General features: G+C 34.1%; 2 protein-coding genes and 1 pseudogene across 3 annotated transcripts; 2 read left to right on the top strand and 1 right to left on the bottom strand.

The window, feature by feature from the left end:
• LOC137806517 (Apoptosis inhibitory protein 5 (API5)) lies at positions 1-12,380 on the bottom strand. The gene is made up of 17 exons (XM_068606697.1): positions 12,022-12,380; positions 11,765-11,860; positions 11,499-11,660; positions 10,937-11,036; positions 10,787-10,852; positions 9,781-9,878; positions 9,615-9,689; positions 9,367-9,516; positions 9,132-9,197; positions 8,983-9,048; positions 7,924-8,034; positions 2,902-2,991; positions 2,716-2,822; positions 1,302-1,416; positions 1,150-1,215; positions 966-1,066; positions 1-535 (listed from the first exon to the last, which is right to left on the bottom strand). The coding sequence occupies exons 2-17, from the start codon at positions 11,849-11,851 to the stop codon at positions 340-342; spliced, it is 1,656 nt and encodes a 551-aa protein (XP_068462798.1). The 5' UTR covers positions 11,852-11,860; positions 12,022-12,380; the 3' UTR covers positions 1-339.
• On the top strand, positions 3,811-4,727 carry LOC150028669 (uncharacterized; annotated as a pseudogene).
• An 8,305-nt stretch (positions 12,381-20,685) lies between the features above and the next one.
• On the top strand, positions 20,686-24,771 carry LOC137806514 (Peroxidase superfamily protein). Of its 2 annotated transcripts, XM_068606693.2 has the most exons (4): positions 20,686-20,987; positions 21,540-21,729; positions 22,094-22,294; positions 23,961-24,771. In XM_068606693.2, exons 1-4 carry the CDS (start codon positions 20,881-20,883, stop codon positions 24,537-24,539), a joined length of 1,077 nt encoding a protein of 358 aa, XP_068462794.1. In that variant the 5' UTR covers positions 20,686-20,880; the 3' UTR covers positions 24,540-24,771. The 2 variants fall into 2 exon arrangements, with proteins under 2 accessions (XP_068462794.1, XP_068462796.1); XM_068606695.2 differs by lacking the exon at positions 20,686-20,987 and having other exon boundaries at positions 21,258-21,729.
• Positions 24,772-25,199: the final 428 nt, after the last annotated feature.

The following is a 25,199-nucleotide window of genomic DNA, read 5'->3' as shown; positions in this document are numbered from 1 at the left end:
TTTACAAAGAATTAGCCATTTAATTTCTGATTGCTTGAAAGGGGTAACATACGGTCTTCATATAATTGCACTCGTCATTAAATTACATGCATACATACCAACGAACATAAGTTCCGTCAGCTGGTTCTCATCTGCTGCTTGCAACTAATCGATTAGAAAATGATCAATAACTCAGAATTCTACATAAACAACCTTTGTAAAAAGTACGACTACATTAAAATTTAAAGTCCTCTATATTCAAAACTTCCTCCGACAAAGAATTTTAGTACATTAACAACAGGTCCTATTCGTATTCTGGTACAATCTCGTGAAATCTGATGTTTTCATCATGCAACGAAGTTACCGATACCCTCCTCTTCCTCTTCCACGACCACCCCAGCCCCGGCCTCTGCCCCTCATACCCCCTCTCCCACCAGAAGATAATCCTTCCAGTGCTCTATTGACAAGTTGATTTTGCAAACCACCACCACCACCTCGACCTTTCTTTGATGCAATATTGTTGGACCCGTTGGCAGCATTAGCAGGCCGTTTTGCTCTGCAGAAGTTTAGTAAATTATTAAGTTTATCAATTTCAATTACTACTGTTTCCCAACTCCCAGTGCAAAATTATATCTTTAAAAAAATCATTTTATTCCATGAACAGTCAATTAGGCTAAGGATCAAAACTTTCAAGAGAACAATGAAACATATACTCACTCTCAAGAGGGAAAAAGAACAAAGTAGCGTGTATAGATTGGATAAATTTTGTAAAATGCTTTATGATATAACTAATATAGCTTTCCAGAAACTACTTTTTCTTAGCATCTAGAAAATGTACTAAAGCAGTTTACCATTAGGTTTCCGCTCTATTTCCACAGAAATTTTCTGACTGTTTAAAAAATGAAGTACCTCACTTTTATTTTAAGAAAAACTCAAAATAAACAAGCTATAAATGATCTTTAAGAGCAAAAGAGAAGATAACATACCCAGAAGCAGGGGCGTTGGAAGATGAAGTTTTTGTTGCTTCTTTCCAAGAAAGATTGATTCTCTTATCTCCAATAAAGGAAGGCACTTTAGTACGCAATGGCTGAACACACAAATCAAAGACAGTGAATCACTATTATTTTAATAACTTAATTGGTCAAGTAAAAAGGGTACCATCCCTCTTACCTTTGTCATTGTCAAAATGTTATTACAGGTCCGTAACCCAGTTGTGGCATTCTGCTTTTTAGTTTTCTACATAATCATGTAAAAATGTAAGCATGACATGTCAATAAGAGAAAGGCAAGATAAAGAACCATCAAACAAGAAGTAGAACGCACAATTTTTTCCTTTTCTTCGTCAGTTTTAGCACCTGCCATAGATTTGTTGTTTTCATCCATTCCTTGGGTTAATTTCTTGATTGTAGCCCGGGTGAACTCCTCAACATTATTCAATCTAATTAAAGAAAATAAACAAAAAAAATGTGACCAGATTAACAGGAGAAGTCATGTTTAATAAAATGTAACCATTCATTGTCGTTATTACTTATATATACAGTTGAAATAAAAGCTAACCAACTCATAATCCCACTAAAAGAGACACTCATGTTTTCCCATTATTCTTTTATAGTTTTAATTGGTTTATATTTTAATGGTTAGATTGAGTAATAAATGGTTAAGAATTATTAAACTGACGCTGCTGTTAATTTTAAACAGCAGAGAATCCAATCCTTCCCAAACTACTGTATTTAAGATTCAGGAGAAGTAAGATCCATATTACAATCACATAAACACAGTCAAGAACAGGGGCGGTCATTTCTTGATCAAGCCAGATTTTGCTACAAACATACGCATTAGATGTTTATAGTTTATACTGATGCTCTGCATATAGCCTCTTAATGATAAAATCCAATCAGACCTTGTTGCTCATTACATGCCTTGTACAACATATTTTTGAAAATATAGAAAATATTGCTATAACTTTGGACTCAATTGACATCCTCACTAAAAGTGAACTAGATAAGAGAATTTGTAGGAGTGGACGACAGATGAACCCATATCTGGAGTAGTTGAAATATCAATGAAGTAGCAATTCTAACTGTTCAGTCTAATAACCCCAAAACATGATAAACAAGGCAAGCTATTACTCATTGACCTCAAACAAACAATTATTGCACACTACCCAAGAATACAGATAAAAGTATTAAGCTAATGCATTAAAGACAATGTCCTACCACATTATCTCTACGACAAGCATGTTTGAACCTTACATAAAGAACTTCAACTTCAGACACGGCAGTTTACACAAAAATTTACTGTGCATCCAAACGAAATGTAAAAAAAAAAATTATATAAGGATGTGCATCCAAATGAAACCCGCAACGGCGTTAACCCCTCCTTAGACTTAAACACCATAGTGCATGTTTGAAAGATCTCCCAGCTAGCAAACGGGGAAAAACAATCATTTTTCAAAAGTAAGCTGAAAGACACACATAACCGGTTCACTTTCCATATCTACATAACAATATTATTCCCTTAAACTTGGAATTATTTGGACTTGATTATAGCGGGGGGCTTTCATTGGTCTGTCACTAGTAAGTGCTACTGTAAGCCTTTATCAAGACCTGCAGCATATGCTAACTTTGGAATTGGAAACCCCATCGTAAATTTTTTTGTAATACTTGCATATATGACTAGACCAAATTATATTAATAGTTGACAAGACAACATAATATTATCAAAAGAAAGCTGATACCTTTCAGTAAAATCATTATAATGCTCAGAAAAGTCCTCTCCAAGCCTATCAGATGGCTGGCCAGTAACAATTTTGTATCCGCATAAACTATTTGTTGCATTAGGAACCTATATCACCAACTTCAATTAAGCACCATATACAACTAACTATTCATAACATTAGCTTAGACAAGGTAAGGTAAACCACCTTATGAGCTAGGTGATGAAATGTGTACAACAAGCACTCAACATAGGTAAAGTTCATCTCTTCTCCAGTTTTCTTCCAAGTCATATATTTCTGAAAAAAGAAAAGCAAACAGCTTAATGGAAACAGTGACAGTAGAAGATAGAAATCATTTTAATTTAAATAGAATATTAAAAAATCCATATGTTAATCCTTGACATATTGCATTTAATTTGATTTAATTTCCAAAGATCAATCACAGCAGTATACATCACACTTTGAATTTGACTCAGTAAGTGAACATAATTGAGCAAAATTTGGGTTTGCATCAATCAACATATAGCTAAAAATATACTGCTCAGACAATGAGCAAGAACAGAGCTGAAATTATATGAATAATGTTAGAATAGGTATTAAATGTAGGTACAAAGTAGTTGCATTGTAACATTGCTTTATGCTATCATTATAAACATGAGATCATAAGAGAGGTGTGATTAAGCCCTCTAAAATACAGTCTCTCTTATTTATCTCAAGTAGGTATCAAAGTGGGTTGATCCCGCTATGCTGGTCTCTTTCTTCTCTGGCATAGTTTCCACCACTGTATGTCGCCGTACGCCACCGGCTGTCATCACAGATTTCACCAGTGACCACCGAATCTGGGGAGTCTCTTTGAGCAACGACCACCCCCTTGCCGGTCCCTAAAGCATATTCTGCTCCACACGCCACCACGCGCACACTTTCCATTCATTGTTGCTCTAAATGTGTTGTCCACGCCTCATCTTCCTCTCATTGGAGAGAGGTCGCGCTTGTTGGACCTCCTCGACGTTCTGACAATAGATTCTTCTTTTATGACAATGTTAAAGGTCAAACCTAGGGTTTTCTATTTGTTGTTATTTTTGGTTGTTTCTTTCTCTTTGATGATCTCCTACAACAATGTCTTATGGACCTATTGTCTCCTTCTCTGGAACTCCTACCATTACCACTGAAAAACTGAATGGAAAAATTATCTCTCTTGGTTTGCCTCAATTGAAATGTGGTTCCTTGGCCAAGGTTTCCACGATCACCTTGAACAAGACGGGAGTAACGTCATCTGATCAAGCTGAACAGGGGAAGGACCTGATTCTCAGCTATGTGCCTTGCTATGACAGCATTTGGAACCCAAATTATTGGGTACTCTTAGATTGTTTAAAACATGCAACTGTTTTTTGGAATAAGGCTCAAAATATTTTTTCAAACAATATTTAGCAACTTTACAACTCTTCCAATAGGCTCTCTTTTAAACAAAGAGATCATGACATGATGTCTTCCATGAGTGAAGCTCAATTTTCTATTGAAGAATTAAATATGTTCTTGGAGGTTGAGTCATTAGTCGAGATCAGGAAAAAGGTAGGGAAATTCTATATGGTGCCATGTTATACATCTAGACTTTGAACATGTTAGAAATCAACTTTTAACAGGTAACGAAGTCCCCTCCATGTAAAGCTTAATCACATGGCTCCTTCGAGTTCCAACACTTCAAAGTAGGATTATTCAAGAACATGTGTATTCTTTTGTTGTGGTTTCCACACATGGAAGAGGAGGACGCAGTGCTAGAGGAGGACATGGTGGAACGAGACATCCTCAACATGTACTGTAAGAGAATGGGTCACGTTCAAGAGAAGAGCTTCTCTTTGCACAACTTTCCTGGCAAGACAGACAATATCTCTAAAGCTGTAGTTATTGAGCTCAAATTCTCTAATGAAGAATACCAAGAATATTTGAGGTTGAAATCAAATAACTTGGCACAACATCTACAAATCCCAACTTGTCAACATCTTGCATCTCAAGCTGTGGAGAGTCAAAGCCCATGAATTATTGACTCAAGTGCTTCTTATCACAATTCCAATAAAACCTCTTTGTTCTCATCCCTTTCTTTCCTAAAAAATCCTCATTTCATAACTTTAGCCCAGGGTTCTAAAGTTTCCTGAAAGGGTATTGGTCAAGTTTCCCTTTCTCCTTCCTTAATATTCTTTTTGTTCCTACTTGTCCTTTCAATCTTATTTCATTAAGTCAATTAAACCAAGTCTTTAAATGTTCAATAACTTTTGATGCCAATTCATTTGTTATACAAGAACGTGGTATGGGTTAATTGATTGGAGAAGGACATGAATCGAGAGGTTTATACTATTTTGGAACGAGTCCACATGTATCTTGTTTTGCATCTCCATCTCCTAAACTTTTACATGATCGTTTGGGACATCCTCACTTGTCAAAACTAATAAAAATGGTCCCTAAACTTAGTAATCTTCAGACATTAGAATGTGAGTCATGTCAACTAGGAAAACATGTTAGATCTTCTTTCCCTTAAAGGTATGAATCAAGATGTACTTATTTTTTCTACTATCCATTGTGATATTTGGGGATTTGTTACTTTCATTGATGAATATTCTAGATGTACATCCTTTATGTCTTATGAAAGATCGTTCTAAACTATTGTTTATATTTACATGCTTTTTGAATGAAATCAATTTGGCCAAATAATTAAAATTTTAGGAAGTGATAATGCCAAAGAGGTATTGCAAAGAGGAAAAGTAGACACTTGGTTGAGACTACTTAAACCCTATCGCTTGGTGCCAATATACCAATCCATCATCGAGGCGATGTTATCTTAATTGCTTGCATCTTACTAATAGAATGTCATCTTCTCTCAGCATAAGGTTCCTTATTCCATTCTTTTTCCAACTGATTTGCTCTTTCATATTCCCCCATGTGTGTTTGGTTTTGTATGTTATGTTCATGATTTGTCTCCAAGGTTAGATAAACTCTTTACCCCTGTTGTTAAATGTGTCTTCTTGGGCTATTTTAAGCTTCAAATTACTCTCCTGAAACCAAGAAGTACATGTTTGCTAACCTCACTTTTTTAACAGACTCCTTACTTCTCTTTGTTTGTTCAAGATGTTCATTCCATCCAGTAGGTCATCCTTATGCCATTAGTTGAGTTTATTATTCTTAGTGCTTCTGATAATCCCAATCCTATTCAAAATCCTCTTGAAACATTGTCACCTCCTCTTCTTACCTATGCAAGATCCAAATGACTAGTCCAATCCTCCAAGGAGAATCTTCTTCAAGTTCTTCTCAATCGTTGCTCAATACCACGACTCGTAGTAATGATGATTAAGCCTAGCCCATTGGCCCCCAAAAAGGTACTCATTCTATCCATAATCGACAACCCTATTTATAATTCTCTTAACTATCAAAATATGTCTCCTTCCTATTGTTCTTTTATATCCTTTGTGCCAATAACTATTCCCAAAAATGTGAATAAAACACATGATAATCATGGATGGCAACAGGCCATGATTACAGAGATGTAGACACTTGACTAGAATGGCACCCCTTCCACCTAGGAAGGGGTCAGTTGGATGCCGATGGGTTTATGCCATAAAAGTTGGCCCCAACGATGAAGTTAATCATCTCAATGCACAATTAGTTTCTACTCTCATATTTATGGCCTTGATTATAGTGATACTTTTTCTCCGGTGGCCAAAATGATTGTTCTTCGTCTTTTCTTTGCCATGGCGTCTATTCGTCATTGGCCACTTCATTAACTGGAAATTAAAAATGTCTTTCTTCATGGAGATCTAGAAGAGGAAGTTTGCATGGAGAACCTTCTAGGTTTGTTGCTCAGGGAATGTTTGGTTTGATTTGTAAGTTGTGTTGCCACATGCTTGGTTTAGGAAATTTAACTACATTTGTTCAAATTTTTTAACTGATAAATGTAGTGAGACAGATCATTCAGTTTTTTATTGTCATACCTCTCTTGGAAAATGTATTTACTTAATAGTATATGTTGATTATATAGTCATTAAAGTAGCTCAGTCAAAAGGTGTCATAATCTCTCAAGGAAATATGCTTTAGATATCCTAAAAGAGACAGGTATGTGATTGTAGACCAATGGATAGTCCTATAGACCCAAATCAAAAGTTAATGACACAACAAGGTGAATTGTTCTCCAATCGAAAAAAGATATAGAAGACTCATTAGAAAACTTATTTATCTTACTATTACTAAACATGATGTGTTTGTTGCAATTGGTGTTGTGAGTCAGTTCATGCAAGTTCATTGTATTATTGGCCATTAGAATGCTATCATTTGTATCCTAAGGTCTACTCTATGAAGACAAAGGAAATACCCAAATCTACGGGTATTGTGATGCTGATTGGGCAAGATCCCCTACTGACAAATGCTCTACTACAAGATATTTTGTTTTCCTTGGAGGAAATATTATTTCTTGGAAAAGTGACAAACAAAAGGTAGTGGCCTGAACAACTGTTAAAGCCGAATATAGGGCAATGGCGTCTATTACTTGAGAACCTGTATGGGTGAAATAATTCCTTCAAGAACTAAACTTTTGCGAGATTCAGACAATGAAGATGTATTGTGATAACCAAGTTGCTCTCCACATTGCTTCTAATCCAAAATTTCATGAGAGAACTAAACACGTTGAAGATGTGTTAACAAAGTCCTTGAGGGGATCTTGGATTGAACTTATTTGTTCCAAGCTTGGTACATACAATTTGTATACTCCAGCTTGAGAGGGAGTGTTAGAATAGGTACTAAATGTAGGTAGAAAGTAGTTGAATTGGAAAATTGCTTCATGTTGTACCTATGAACTAAAATATCTTTGTATCTAGGAATATAGTTCAAGCTTTTGATCTTTGCTCTTCACTCTACTCATTGTATCATAATTCTATCATTATAAAAGAAGCATGATTAAGCCCTCTAAAATATATTCTCTTGTCTCTTTTATTTATCTCAAGTAATAACATTATGAATTTATAACTACAATAATAGAAGAAGTCTTCAGAACAGTTGCTCAAGAAAAAATATGGATTTAACACAATACGATGCTAGCCACATCAAAATCACACTTCTGTTAGTCAACAATGCGCTTGGAAATAACAGCATAAACTAAAACTAAAAAAACAATCGATATGACAGAAAACATACTGCTATGTATAACAAACTAAAAGTGCTAATTTAGCCAATTTTCAACAAAAGGTTTACCTTCAACAACTGAACAATAGAAGGAAGCATTTGGCGTGAATCTTGTGGAGTTGTATAAGGGGAAAATTCTGCAAGGCTTCTGAGTAAATCTACTTTCCGTTCTCCAGGAAGCTGACAAGGAATAAATAATTCATACAAATAAGTTTCTTAACAACCAAAAGAAAACTTCAATAGACAAAAATTATTAACATGATCCCAAAAAGATTTCATTAATCAAAAACATTCACCAGCTAATAGATGTAGAAAGGTAACCAGTCAAACTACCACAGATAAGATTCCTTAATTATTTTATCGGAATACATCTAAAAAAATAATATTACCACAGGTGACCAGTTAAGAGTTTTCTTTGTAATTTAGAAGCCTGTTCTGTCACTAGCCCAACAAATAGAATTTAGATATTTGTAAGGTAAGAAAACATTGTATATACGTTCAGAATTGCTTCCATTACGAGAGAGTAGAAAAGGCACTATCTTGTTGAAAGGCTCAAAACATCCACCTTTATCAATGATCTTTAAATACTCTCTTTTTTTCATCTTTTCAGATGAGCATCCTTAATCCCACACACATAGGGAAGGGATCCACTTATTCCATAAGTCCATTTAATAACTTTTTCCAAGGCATTAAACTAGCTGCTGGTTTAAAAAGTTTCATTAAGTAGATCAAGTATACAAAATTCATATTCTAAAAAATTATTTGATAATATCAATTTATTTTAACATATACTACAATTTTCAAAATAGAACTCATGGCTATAAGATTCCATTCTCGTGAATGTTCAACTACCTAAAAGACATGCATGACAACAAAATTATATAACATATTTTCACAGTTACATCTATACATTCTGTATCTTATAAAAAGTTATAGAATAATCTATCAATTTATCCAATGACATAAAGTATTAAGGAAAGAGGCAGAAATATTATACATTCTTATCAAAAATAAAAGAATATTATTATTAAACTAGTTGAACAAAGCAAAAGGAAAAATATTAAACGAGTTGAACAAACAATAAAAATACATTCTTATTCTTTCAAACTAAATTATCTGAAGTAATACCTGGTCAAAAACAGGTATTATATATTTGTTTATATAGTTGAGAAATTTGCTGCTTGATGCACCCCTCTACAAGAAAAAAATAATACTGTTGAATAAAAAAACTAAACAGAAAACAATGAGAAACATTAAGCAGTATAAACAGTCCTTACCACAACAAATGGAAGTGCCATATGAAGGCATGATATCAACCTGTCAATATGATCTGCATCTGAAACCTGAGAATTTCCATTTTAAAAACCCGTTATGAGACCTCAAAAACAAAAATACATTACTTTAACTTCTACCAGCAGTAAAGCCTAAAATCAAGAGATTATTTTACTAAAACATAACAGATTCTAACATATAAAATGACTGTATTTGTATTAAGAGAAGAGTAATAATCACATTGAACTGCGCATCTAAATCAGCTTGCCCTTCAATGATTCCAATAAGCTCTTTCATTCGTTCTGCCGGAGCCTTTTCACCAAATAGGCTCAAACTCTTCAGGAAATCCATAAACATTCGAAATTCTATGCCAGTGACATCTTCTAAACTCTGCAATTAAATTACCCTCAACTTATATCAACACTGCTTAAGTTACACAAATTAAACACTAATAGATCATTAACTGAAATCGTAAAAGTAATGAATACCTTTTTTATGAGATCAGTTATGTGTCTTTCCATTTCCTCCTGGGGCTTCAACAATTCAGCTTTGATAGAGAAAACCTATAATGGAGATATTTACTGTTCAGTATTCACTTCCATGTTAAAGAAGCAATAAATAAAGGTCTCATTAATCAAACATTTTTCTGCTTACCTTATCTCTAACAAAGTTTATAACTTTCTCACGGATAACATCATCAGTACTTGGCTCTTCAACACTGCCAATGTGCTTGAACAAAGCCGTCAAAGAAGCTGCATTGACAACTAAACTATAAGGAGAAAACATAAAGGAAGCACTAATTATAAATATCAAATGTCAGCAATCAGGAAAGCATATGTGTGATGGTTGTCAAAAGATTGAGCATTCAGTGGCAAAAAGTTTGTCAAGTACATCATTCAAAGCAATTAGCCTAACTCTGCACCATCAGTTTGGAATGCAACAGTTCTACAGAATTATTGGACTTCTGCGATTAATCTTACAATCACAAACTTTAAAAGTTCTATTACCACCAATGTGCAGCTCTTTACTGGAGGCATTAAAAAGAACATTAGCCATAATTTCAAATTCAGCAAATTATGCAGGGCACGAAACACCAATAGGATATCATCCATGCATAAACCAATGTTCAGAAAAAGTATTTCACCGACTGAATATGTACTATAGATAAGACTAGTGTTAGAATGGTATGCATTTTTTCTGTTTATATGGATGATAATGGCCAGTATTATTCAAACTACAAGGGAAAGAATTGCAGAAGGATCAAATTGCATGTACCATCGATGTAAAATACCGTTAAAAGATCAAGAAGATTGAGATACAAAGCTCTTGAATTCATGTTCATTCAGTTTACAATCATTCTAGAACATTGGTGATATACTTCTGTTACATGACAAAATACAACATGCCATTAAGCACACGTCAATCATCATACTAGTGCAACACTCAAAACTATAAGTTATTTTACTTTAGCATTGATGGACTCAGCTTCCTTAGCAAAATTTATACTATTAAGAGTGTGTTTGGAACTCAGTTGAGCTCATCGAAATGCCAATCAATAAAGTCCCGTTCCTTCTATGTTTGCTGCACTGGGAAGTGGTATTTTCTAGTTACAAGGCTGCAAATGAGTTTCCAAACAAGGTAAATATATATATCACAGTACCTTTCACATCCTGCCTCAGCAATGACATAAGAGCCTTATGTACAGCATCACGCTCCACAAATTCCTCTACAAGAATGAAAGAGGAAAAAAACATTAGAATCAATCATGGCTATGTTCTCAACCGCAAAACCTTCAAAGAGCCCAACTTACCAGATCCAAGAATTTGGACAAGAATATCAACCATCTTCCCAATATTCTCAGGTGTATCCTTACAGAAAAGAGGAAGTCCTCTAATTGCTTGCACACGAACCTGGGAAGAAACAGAAAAACACCAAACAGTGGAAACAAACCTCAGTACATACAGAATTCACTAGAAGTAATCCAGAGAGAAAACAGAACCACCAAGATACAGCAAAGCAGAAGACTTATTTTCTCCACTTCCCAATGTTTGGTTTAAATCTGATAAATGTCATTATTTCCCTTTAGTTATCCTCCACTAACTATCTTCGCTCCAACTACCCTTTATTATTTAGCCCGTTGAACCAACACAACCATGACCCAGAAAGCCTTGCCAGTTCAACCCCTGGTTTGGTTTTAAAACCATCGGTAAGACTTGGAGAGAAGTATCATAGCAATATGATATTGATGATAGTGGGGACAAAACCTCCCTTGCTTTTTTGTTTCCATTTTGAACAGGACGCCATTTCTTAGCCACACACTCATAAAAAATCACAAATAACATGATATATAATGAACAGGGAAAAATACGTACCCCGAGTTCTTCAGCCTCGACCAAATCAAGATGGGCATCGAGAGCGGGGCCAGAAAGGTCAGGAAAGAACTTGTAGAACTTGGGAATGAGCTGCGCAGCGAGTTGTTTCGCCTTCACACTCGTCTTCGCCGCATCAATGATCCCCTGGTAATCCTGCACATTCTGCGAACACCACAGAACAATCCAAAACCCTAATTGCAAGCTCGAACATCGGAATCCAAAACCCTAAACCAAGAAAAACGAGTATGGAAAAGCGAATTCCAAACCTGAGACTTATCCTTGGCATTGTTGAGCTGCTCCCCGTATTCGTAAAGCTTCTCGATGTAAGCAGCCTCTTCGGCAGGGTCAGTCATCGGAAGGCTCTGCAATTGCAGCAGCGATTTGGAGATTGCGATTGCAACGACGATTGGGATTAAATAACAAAATCAAGAATAGCATGAAACAAAAGAGGGGGAAAAAACAAAAGAGGGTTTTGTGCAGTGTTGCGTTGAGGGAGGGAATAGCGAGAAAGAGAGTAACAAACCTGAAGGATGAAGTGAAGAGTGTTGCTGACTGGGAATGATTCACTGGGTTAAGGTCAAGTAGCTCTTCGATGGGACGAGTTCCCCTTAACCGTACCGCACACACAAACACACAACAAACACAACACACTTTCTTTCCACTATATAACTCTACTGTCTCTTCTTCTCTTCTCTTATCTCTGCTATCGAAAAACTCTACCTCTGTAGATACTGCCCAAGACGACATGTCGTTTCACAACGGTACCTACCTTAAACGATGAGAATGGACTAAATATGTAAATTAGGAATATTTTTACCAATTAGATATATTTTTTTATATTTACTTAAGTCGGGTAAATTTTGAAAAAAAAAATAATGTCTCAAATAGGAATGAGCACGACTTATTAATTTATAAATAAAATATTTTTTTAAATAAATTAAAGAAGATATAAAAAGCATAATTGAATTATGTCACACCAAAATATTCAATTTTCTTTTTTGAATTTTTTTAATTTGTTAAATATTATACTCATATTTAATTTAAAATTTTATTAAAATTATGTATAATATTGCAATTTCTTTTATTTTGTTTTATTATTTATTCATAAATCTCATCATAACTTATTTTATTTTTGTTTATTTTTTCTTGTTTCTTAAATGCGTAAATTTATTTTAATTAGTAGTTACTAGTATGATCTTGAAAAAATTTAACTTATATAAAGTCAGTTATAAGACTTATTAATCATAATTAGGTTGTAAGACTTATTAATTATAGTCAATAATAATACAGATTTTAAATATTAGATATTAGTTAAGATTTAGTGTACAAGAGACTACTAACTAAGGTTTATAAAAATATATCTCCACTATAAATAAGGGTTCAACTTGAATGTTTTGTTTTGAAGTAATTTGAACTTTGAATTGAAACAAGATGTTATAATTTTGAAATATTGATATACAAGACATTTAAAACACATTTGTTTTCATCAACAATAAATAATATATTAAGTATGGAATACTTGGAAAAAATAAAAATGCTTTAATTAAAACACCAGTCTCAATTTCTATCAAATTCACATAGCATTTTATACTTAAAAAAAAATACAAGGGACATAACATTTTATACTCTTCAAAAAAAAAACATCTAAGGGACAAAAGGTTTGGGATTTGCAACCTACTTCTCTCAAAGTTGCTTTAATTCCTTCTTTCATCACTATTATGCAAAGGATAACTCCTTTGTATTTTATTTTGTTTTCTCTAGACTAGTTTTCAACCCTACAGATTAAAAAATCTTCCAAGCTTGCTAACATGATTTCTAACATTTAGAGAACTTGACTTGGTCATTCTCGTGATGTTTTTCTCTTGCTAAATTACTCATTTTAGTCTTCTTATTGATTCTAGTCACTCATCATTTCTTTCCACGTACATATTAGATTACAACATACCTTTGTGCAACAATTTCATTCTAATTCAATATCATGACTACAGTAAATACTAAGACTCATTCAGGGGTGCATGAGAAAAAGATTATTTAGTCAGATTACAAAGCACATGAACCTTCATCCAACCAATCTTTTTCTCCTACTCGTCACAATGCACCTGAACCTCCATCAAACCAACCTTTTTCTCCTACTATCATAATGCACCTGAACCTCCAGCAGACAAACCTTTTTCTCTCATATGCCAAGAAATCTAACACCCATTCATTATCAAACCTTCTCCAATCGACTTTTTTGTTCGACGATCCAGTCGCACATCAACCCCACCTTCCTGGCTTCAAGACTACGTAACGGGATCACAAGCCAATCATTCGACCACTGCCCAAGACCGGCCGAATGGAACTAGGTATCTTATGAATCATTTTCTTTCTAATTCACAATTTTCTTCTACACCTAGTGCATATCTTGCTAACATCACACCCACCAAAGAACCTCACACTTATGCTCAAGCTATCCTTGATCCAAATTGTCAAAAAACAATGAACGAAGAGATTTCCGCCTTGCAGCTAAATCAAACGTGGACCTTGACACCGTTACCCGTTGGGCAGAAACCCATCGGATGCAAATGGGTTTATAAAATAAAGCACAACTTAGATGGCAACGTCGACAGATATAAGGCGCGCCTTATCGCAAAGGGTACACTCAGATTGAAGGTGTCGACTATTCTGAAACTTTTTACCAACAACAAAATTAACAACTTTGAGGTGTCTCCTCACCATTGCAGCAGCAAAAAATTGGTTTACTCACCACCTAGATGTGCAAAATGTCTTCTTACATGACACATTGCATGAAATTATTTACATGGACTTGCCACCTGGGCATCATCGAAACGGGGAGAACATTGTCGACTCAACAAATCTCTTTATGGTCTCAAACAGGCATCTCGGACATGGTTTTCAACATTTTCTCATGTGATTAAATCTGTAGGATTTCAACAGTTCAAGACAGACTACTCTCTATTCACAAGACAAAATAACTCATCATTTACTCCCTTTTTGATTTATGTGGATGATATTCTTTTGACAGGAAATAATTTGACAGAAATTCAGTGTGTTAAAGACTGTCTATTACAACAATTTCGCATTAAAGATCTTGGAGACTTAAAATATTTTCTAGGGATTGAATTTTCCCGTTCCAAAGCTGGTATTTACATGTCTCAAAGAGAATATGCGCTTGATATTTTGTAGGATACGGGACTCACAGGTGCTCGTCCAGACAAATTTCCAATGGAGCAATACCTAAAACTCACACCAGACGATGGAGAGTTATTAAAGGATCCAGTCAAATACAGGTGACTCGTGGGACGACTGATATACCTCACGGTTACTCGGCCTGACATAGCATTTTTGGTTCGAACGTTAATATATACAGACTCCACGGAAACCTCATTGGGATGTCGCAATTCGAGTCCTAAAGTACATCAAAGGATCACCGGGACAAGGATTGGTATTGCCATCCGAGAACAATCTAACATTGACAGCTATTGCGACTCAGACTGGGGAGGTTGTCAGGCAACTCGGAGATCAGTATCTGGGTATTGCATTTTTCTTAGTTTTTCTATTATCTCATGAAAGTAAAAAAAAAAACAGACAAACGTATCAGGATCATCAGCAGAAGCAGAATACCGCGCGATGGCCAATACTTGTTTGGAGATAGTTTGGTTGCAATATCTATTGCAGGATTTAAAGGTGTCATGTAACTTGTCAGCTCAACTTTTATGTGACAATCAAGCGGCATTACATGTAGCAGCAAACCCAGTATTTCATGAACGCACAAAACACATTGAGATAGATTGTCACATTGTGTAACAAAAATTACAAGTCGGGATAATCAGTCCTTCATATGTACCGACACAATATCAGCTCGCAGATATTTTTACGAAAGCATTGGGCAAGGAACGATTTTTGACGATACGACACAAGTTGGGGGTTCATGATCTTCACCTACCAACTTGAGGAGGAGTATTAAAGAAATAATAATTATCAAATTATACGCAATTATTGTATGCAATATTGTACGATATTGTACCTAATTATATGCAATTAATTTAATAATGATAGAATCCCATAATCAGTGGATCCCTACCTAATTAGATTGTAATTTGAAAAGAGAAACTCCCTACACTAGTATATATTTCTTATACATGAAGTGATGTAAATATACACACAAGAGAATAAGAACTTCTTCTTTCCATCTTCTTACATACAATTTTCTTATAGTTTCTACTATGTGAGTGAATCACCATATATTACATACGAGACATGTATATTACTATCTTATTACTTTATATAATCCAACATATGTCTTTTTGGGGCAATTCCATCACTCCCTCTCATTTAGAGAACTTGTAATTATTAATCTCCAATCGTCTTACCCAAAGTCAACCCCTTCTACGATGAAAACACTTCTTAACACATATTTAAGACAAGTGATCGGATTCAAACACCAATCAAAATATGAAAACATTGCTTTTGTGTACTTTCTTGTGATCCATGCCCATGATTTGATTTGGACTAAGGTAAAAACTTTCACACCATTAGGTTTGAGATTCCTAAATATAATGTTGTTTCTATAGGTCCATATATTCCATATGAAGGCGACCCACACAATCATCCAAACACAATTACATTTTCTGCTTAAACCTAACAATTCGAATCCTAGAAATTTATCCTTGGTTATATTATGATATATTGATTGTACCTCAATACATGCACCACACATCTTCCAAGTTGTGTTAGCTACCCTACAAGTAAGGAACAAGTGGCTTATAGATTCATCATTTGTCTCGCACATTATACACTTTCTGTTACCCAGCCAAATTCCTCTATTATATAAATTATCATGTTGTTAATTTATTATGAGAGACTTTACATGCATAAAGCTAAGTTGTGGGTAAAAATTTTATTTTCCAGAATGTTTTCATACAAGGCCTCATCATCCCCTTTGATTTCATTTCTTATCCTCTTATACGCAAACCTCGCTATATACACTTGTGTTTCCTCTTCTTTCCAGACTCATTCACCCTCATTGTCCCTTTGCATTGTACATCTATGTATCCGTTGCAGTTCGTTTAACATTGACTTCTCCCATTCGAACCATTATCTTATCCATGTTATATTCCATTTTTATTTATTTTCAAACCATTCTCCAACCTCTACCACTGTTACACTCTTTTGGGTTGAATTGGCATAAAATTTAGGGAATTTGTCCCTTAAGGGAGTTTCTCCTAACCATATGCCATCCCAAAATAAAATTATATTTCTCATTCCTCTTTTCCAAGTGATAATGTTATCAAGCCATTTTTCCTATTCTCCATTTCCCACATAAATTCCTAAGGTCTCTCCACCACCATGAGCCATTAATGTTATCCTTACACTTGTTTAAGGCTCTCCATGACCCATATTTTAAAATTAAAATATCTATCCACAGACCCTTCTATTCCTTTCCTAACCTCAATTTTCACTTGCCTAGAAGGCTGATGACTATTTTACGACAAATGTACTATGTCAGAAGTAATAAATTTGTCCCTCAGGACGAATATCAAACCCACAAGGAGCAGTTGAATTCTAAAGTACAATATTCATTAAATAGAAAATAATATATATATATATATATAAGTTTGTTGGAAGTTTGTTATGCATGAGATTGCAAGAATGTAAATAAAGCAAAGTAAAGAGTTGTTTTGTTTTAATTGGGAAAATTGGGATTGGGGTTCATCTTTCTCACTCTTGTATTTTGAAAAACATGTAATATTCTATCTTTGATAGATATTGATGCCCAATAAAATCTATTTATATTGATTCCTTGCATATAAAATTATTAAGATAGTCTCCTAAATATTGATTTCTCGCATATAAAATTATTAAGATAGTCTCCTAATTATCGATTCCTCACATATTTATAAAAACTTCTTATTGTTACAAACAAATGTTGATAGCAGTTAACATTTCAAATTTATTCCTAACATTCAAATATGTTAAGCATTATCATTTAGGTACGATGCTTAAAAGTACTTTCCAGTCAAATCTAAGAATCAAAATCATGATAATTCAAACATTAAGAATAAAATGACAATATCAATCATCAATCAAGAACAAACTAATATGTTTAAATATCACCTCAATACAGTTTGAACAAATTACTTCCAATCTCAAAGGGTAGAATTAGCCACTCATGTTGGCCATTACAAGCATGGAAAGCAAGAAAAGAAGATGCAAGATGTTTCTCCTTGACGACTGTCTCCTCTAAGGTTGTCTATCTCCTTCTATTCTCCCAATGATGTCTAGGGTTATGTTTCACATTTTACCTAGTTGGACTTGGATTAAGTGACTTCTCACCTAGATGAGTTATTACTTGCTTGAGCAAGTTTGAGGAGAAAAAAAGCTTAGCTTCTCTAGAGTGAACTCGCTTGGGCGAGTATTGGGAGAGTTCCTTTGGAGTAATCTGGCTTGGACAAGTTTGGATGAGTTTTGAGCGAGTTTTCAATGTTCCAACTTCCTTTTTTCATCTTGTATATTCTCCTTTAGCTCTTTCATCTCCATTTTCTCCTAGAATCATGAAATTAACACAAATTTGGGAATAAATCGTTCTTATTCATATTATAATCACAAAATATGTAAAAAAGTGTAAATTCATAAATTAGGGGTTAAATTATAGTTATTTTATCAATAAATATCTATAAGTGTTTGTCTTTTAGTATGAAATATTACTGAAATATGACATTTATCAAAGGACTATGCTAAAACATCTTAGGTCCTTTACTCCTAAGCCACATTCCTCTTTACTCTTACATATGTTTTCCCACTTACCCATGCAATCTTTCTACCCTCGTGCTCCTATCCTTACATAAAATCTCTTTGTATCTTAATTATTTATTTTCTTACTATGTGTGGCATTTCAAATATTGAGAGCATAGGCATAACAAATAACATTGATTTTATTAAATTCACTCTTCCAACAAGAAAGATGTGTCTTCCTTTCCACCTAGATAATCTCTCTTTTATTTTTTATTTCATACCTTGCCAAAAATATTTTCTTTTAAGATTTTCTCCTATGAGTATTCCTAAATACGTAAAAGGTATTATCATAATGCACAATTCAATATCGTTGAGAACCTATGTATGATTATGAGTTCCATTCCTATCCCTCAAATCCTAGTTTTATGAAGTTTAACTCTTAATCTAGAGGCTAACCAAAAATATCTTAGAATATTTTTTAAGATCAAAATGTTTTTGGGTTTTAGCTTTACATACAAACATAGTGTCATCAGTAAATTGTAACATATTATTTATATTTTCTATTTTCCACCTTTATTCTTTATAGGAAATCCTTGCTTTAAGAATGTTTAAATTTTTTATAATTAAATTTTAATTTAAAAATAAATATTTTTCTTATGTGGGTTGCCCCGCAGGCTACCTCTTATGTGGGGCAGACCAGTGAAATGAGTTCGCACTCCTTGTGCAGGGCGAACCAACCCAACCCGCATTTTGCAGACTAAACACGGGACATGCCTATGTGGGGCGGGTCAGTCCGCATTGCTACCCTTAGTTTTAAAGGTCAAAGAGATGTTTGTGTTGATATTTTTTAACTTTTATATTTTAAGTAATTATATTTTTCTATAATTTACACTAATTGGAGCATAAAATAGTGTGAGCGACTATACTCCTTTGCGAATTGTATAATAAGCAAAGATAATGTAAGCTATACACCGATATTATAAACTACTTGCATGAATTTATTTCGAGAAAACTTATTTTTTTGAAAAAAATTGTATTTATTTATTTGTTTAAAATATCAAATACAAAATGACTTGTGTGATCATCAAATTTTATTTAAGCGCATAAAGATATTGTCAAAATGTTATATTTATTTTTTACTTTTCCACAAAGAAAACAATTGGTCATTGTATATGTAGAAAAATACATGGCAAATAGCAAAAACATTGGACCAAAGAGTATGAGTCCACAATTTCTTTAAGAAAATAAAATCTTGTGGGTGTATAAATAAAAAGGAGTGACAAATAGTGATGTGAGCTAATTTTAAGATTGAACATTTTAAGGAGTTTCACTTGTTTATAGTTTAGGTTTTAGGGTTTAGGATTTAAGATTTCTTTTCTATTTCAAAATTCAAGGTGAGAATACATGAACTAAGACACCCTTTATATAGGAAGGAGTGACTTGGAGAGCAAGATGAAAGAGGGGTAGATAGGAAAGGATTTATTACTGCAAAATTATGACATTACAAATTAGTCTTTTCTTCTTTAGAACATATGTATATAGAAATATGTTATAATTTTGCATAACATTTATAAATTTATCATATATAACAACTATGTTGATTATGTTTTGATCACAATATATAGGTAGTTGCAATCAGAAAAATTCTCCGCCTTCACATTTGTATTTATATTTATTATAATGAACTATAAATTTATAGTGTCGATATAAGTGTGCCCGAATAATGATATTGTTATTCAATTTGAAATATTAAAAATAAGTATAACTCGTTTGGAATATTAAAAATAAGTATAACTTAGTGAAGTGAACATAGTTTAATTCCTAACAAACAAAATGGTATTTTTTGTTGGTAATTACCAATAGATATTAATGACAGATGATCTAACATAAGATGAAAATTAATGTAGATTTAATTTTTTTAATTTCTTGTATTGGCCTTTGTAATTGTATCTATATTTTTGTAATTGAAGACTTTTATGGATATTATTTTTCTAATTAGTTAACTAGGGGACTTATTTAATGGGTCTTGTTACTGGATGAACCTACTAGTCTTAATACATGGTATAAATATACTTATGTTGACTGTTTTAGAAGTTTAGGCTCATTTTGAACAAAGTTTGCACTTAATTGAGAGAAACGCTCTGAGTTCTTGAATATAACTTTTGATTCTTATATTTAAATTTGTCACTAAAAGTGGTGAATTTCCTCAATTTATCAAGATTGTGACATTTTTTACTTGTGAATCTTGATTATTTCTGCACCGCATGAGATCAGAAATTGGCATTCTGACATCAGACTCCAACAAGTAGTTAGTAACATTGAAACAAACAGTTGAGCCCAAAAGAAAGTGGAGGGTGGGAGGCCCCACTGTAAAGATGAATCACCACAATTCTTAGTTTGCAAAAGTACCTTGTAAGGCTTGTAATACTAAGCTTACAGAAAGAATGAATTTGGTGAGACGATTTTCCAGCTTTTTAATGCAATCACAGCAAAAGGGTGCTCCCACTTAAGACCAACCTGAAAAAGGAAAAGCACCCAAAGGATGGAGAAATCAGTAAACTTAGATTAATTACTATCAAGAGCTTCATTTATTTATGATCTAGTGGCTCTTTTGGTTGCACATGCTTTGCATTTAATAACTCATGCAATGGCTGCACCAATGTCATCTTCTTGTGGGCTTCACACTTCACTGACTCACTCTATCGTGTCCTTCCCTCTAATTACTGCTTCACCCTACTTTCTGCATTCAAAATGGTACTTTTATATTATTCTTTACTCGATTACGTTTCTCAAACTAGTTTTGTACCAAATAATAAAAGTGGTGTGCAAAAAAAGTAGAGCTAGAGAGCATAATTTGCAACCTATATGCAATTGTCCAAACCAAGACCTATTATTATGCATGATTGAAGCAAAAATGTGGTGTTTTCAGGTGGTGGACTTCATGTAGAGTTTAAACATGTTCAAAGGGATGTCTTATTGATTTTTGTAATTTCTTTTTCTGAGGTGTCAGGACCTTTCTGCAGTAGATAGCAGCAATTAATTCAGCTTCGTTTTTCTCTTCTACGAGACTCACGGGAATTGATTCCCTCTAATATTTAAACCCCCATTTTTTGATCTGACAAACTATCCCATATTCCCATACACACACAAAAACATTCATCCTTGCCTTCACTCTTCATCTTCTTAACTACTCTCCTTTTCTTTCTCCTAAACTGCCCCATCATCTAAACTCATGTCTCTACCTTCTTTTGCATCCACTTCCTTTTCACTACCATTCACATCTTTCTTTGTGTTCTTCATTTTCAGTGGAACTTCTTGCTTAGCCACACATGCCAACACTACACGGCCCCCTCGCCAACTCTCAGTAAACTACTATGCCAAATCATGCCCCCAGGTAGAGCAGCTTGTTGGTTCAGTCACTTCTCAACAATTCAAAGAATCACCTGTTTCTGGCCCTGCCACCATTCGCCTCCTCTTCCATGATTGCTTCGTAGGAGTAAGATCAATTCCAACCCCTCAAAAAAAGGATTTAGCTTTGACTTGCATGCATGCAGAGACTTGTTTTCTCAATCACAAAATTTTCTAGATCTTACTTCATATTGTATGAATCCCAGTAATAGTTTTCTAGTTTCTAACAAATTTTAGCCAATAACAAGGTATGTGACAAAAATGTGTTGTGAGTTCTCTTTATATTGTCAAAGTTTTAAAACCAAAAAGCAAATCTTGTTTTCCTGTCTTGATCCAGCAGTCTAAAAGGAATGTCTCAGTCTCAGCATTGATCCATGTTTGGTAGTGACTTTTGTGGTGTGGTGGTCTCTTTTGTGTAGTGAGTATCTTAATTCCTGAATGGGTGAGTGCAGGGGTGTGATGCCTCAATTTTAATAGCATCAAAGGGTGGAAGCAAGGAATTGGCAGAGAAGGATGCAGAGGATAATAGAGACTTGAAGGTGGAAGGTTTTGAGAGTGTGAGAAAAGCTAAGGAACTAGTGGAGAGAAAGTGCCCTGGTGTGGTGTCATGTGCGGATATTCTTGTAATTGCCGCCAGAGATTATGTTCACCTGGTAAGTTGTTGCTGTTTTGTTGCAATTCCCATCATGCTTATCATATATTTTCTCTATCAGTTTAATTCAATGCATTTTCAACCCTGAATTAATCAAAATCTATACTTTATATTTATTTCCTCTTCATTTATCAAATATCTTAATTTTTTTCATTCACCTCTGCCTTCTGGTTTCTTGATTTCTTTCTCTTGCCACACATAATTCAAGGGTTTCAGTTCACACAATTGTTGTTGTTGTGCTAGCCACAATTGGTCCACTGAAATAAGGACCATTAAACTATGAGGAAAGAAATCCACACTATGCTTATCCCCTTCTATTTTCTGAGTGGTTCTTCTGATTTTCTTCCCTTTTACTGATGCATATTCTGTGTTTCTTACATAGCAGTTTTGCTTCCAGTGCCAAAAATGTTATAAAATTTAGACGTATAGACTTATGGTACAAGTGAAAAGGTGTCCTAGATTTATTGTAGCCTATCTGTCTGCCACTTGTGATGACATTGGATATTATATAATTATGTGTAATGAAATTGGGTATTAATTGGTGGAAAGAGCTTCTTTACACTGTAGAATGAAAAGGAAAATTGAGAAAGAAAACATACCCAATTTTTTTCTTCCTAAACAAACACACAAAAGAGCTAATGCAAAGGGTGTTTGGTCATATATGTTGGAAAACTTGGGTGTTTTTTCATGGATTATGGATTCTGAATAAAGTTAATTTAAATTTGTTTTTATATGATAATCAATTGCTGAGTATTAGTTGGGCATAATATGCTAGAGTCCAAAACAGCCCAACTTTTGTACTTATATGTTTGGATTATTTGGGCACCAGACACAACGCTGCGTCTTAATCTTAGGTCTATTTTTTCGTGTCTTTTTCTGTGCTATACATATTGATTTATGAACAAATTTTGCACCATCGATAATAAAACTAATTATATATTTATTCTACAATTTACATGTTTATAGATAATTGTATTTTAACTTGGTATTGTTTTTATTGAGTTTTAAAAGTTGATTTATTATTTGGAAGAGAGAGTAAAGTCAAAGTTGTGTTTATTCAAGAAAAAAAAAGTTGTATAAAACAAGCTGACCGGACCAAACTGAATTATTTAAGGTTTTGGTTTTATGTGGTTATGTAATTAGAAACAAATTGGTGAATGCCGATGCATAAAATTTTATTAGTTGTCATTCAAATCAAATGCAATAACTCATTATCATTGTTAAGTATGATAAAAATATGTGGCTAATCATGTTATTCCTTTATATTTTAATGCACATTGCTCCTCAATAGTTACTGTTTCTTCTAAAGATTTCAATGATTGACAAGTTTTCTTTAATCCAATTGCTACCATAAGTGACAAGATTGTCACATTAAAAACAATAAGTTAGTACCTGTTTGTGTTTATGGTAAAACACTCAAACATACTTTAGTTTTTCTAAGTCTAGAATATTAAAGGCATATTTTTTATAATACACTCTTTGTCATGCATTTCTTATTTTTTTTTATCTGTTAAATTGTGTTAGAAGCTATAAAATAATGAGTGAGACTAACTAAATAAGTGAAATCTTTAAATTTTTATAATTTTGATTTGACAATAAAAAAATATTTCAAAAAATGTATTAAAGAATGTATTAGAGGCATTACAGTAAGGTGTTATGTGAGACAGGCAGGAGGGCCTTATTACCCAGTGAAGAAGGGAAGATGGGACGGAAAGATATCAACGGCATCAAGGGTGGCATCGAACATCCCTCATGCAAACTCAACCGTCGATCAACTCATAAAACTCTTCAATTCCAAGGGCCTAACCATACAGGACCTAGTAGCCCTATCGGGGGCCCATACAATTGGGTTTGCCCATTGCAAGAACTTTGTGGCCCGTCTCTACAGTTACCGAGGCAAGGGCCAACCGGACCCAGACATGGACCCAAAACTCCTACACGCACTTAGAATGTACTGTCCAAACTTCGGTGGAAACTCTGACATCGTTGCCCCTTTTGATGCCACTACGCCTTTCTTGTTCGACCATGCCTATTATGGCAACTTGCAAAACAAAATGGGCTTGTTGGCCTCTGACCAGGCTTTGGCCTTGGACCCACGAACCAAGCCTTTTGTCCTAGACTTTGCCAAGGATAACCACAAGTTTTTCCAAGCTTTTGTGGCTGCCATGGACAAATTGAGCTCAGTCAAAGTGGTACGAGGTAAAAGGCACGGGGAGAAACGGAGAGATTGTAGTATGCACATGTGAGTGAATCTCATGAATACAAATTTACACAATTCTTGCATTTATAACTCATACCAGACAACATCACTGCAACGTCAATTAAGTTTCATAGTGTTTTGTACAGTTATAAATGCAATAGTTGTTTGGATATTATTATCTGTCAAGATTCAGTTTCTGTAATTGTACATTCACTCACTAGTCAGTGTTGTAGGTAACTGGTTGTTTAAAAGTATGCATTAGGAGAATAGGTTTGAAATATGTTTTTTTTTAATCTTCACCAAGAAAACCAATGTTATTTTTGTTAGATCTGAGCACATGCACTCAAACCTTGAACAAGCGACATCTAAGCTGCCACTATACATCCGGCAGAGACTTTAATGTAAGCAGTAAAAAAACAACATATGCATGCCATTTTTCCTATTTCAGAACACATGAACAATTAAACATATGGCTATTCTCGCTAGGACCAACAATGTATATAATACAGCCAAGCCAACCTGCTCAAAGTTCAAACTTTAAGCAGTTCTACAGACTGAAACAACAATGTTTATTAAAACATTGTTGTCTTGAGTATATAAATACTCATTGAGTCGTTCTAAGTCACTCGATGATTGTCATGCAGTTCTCACTATAATATATTTCAGGAATTAAATTTGTTATTGAAGACGAGCATTTCATATCAAG

This window comes from Phaseolus vulgaris, chromosome 3 (assembly GCF_051622355.1).
Source record: "Phaseolus vulgaris cultivar YP4 chromosome 3, ASM5162235v1, whole genome shotgun sequence".
NCBI lineage: Eukaryota > Viridiplantae > Streptophyta > Magnoliopsida > Fabales > Fabaceae > Phaseolus > Phaseolus vulgaris.
This window is presented reverse-complemented; position numbering and strand designations above follow the sequence as displayed.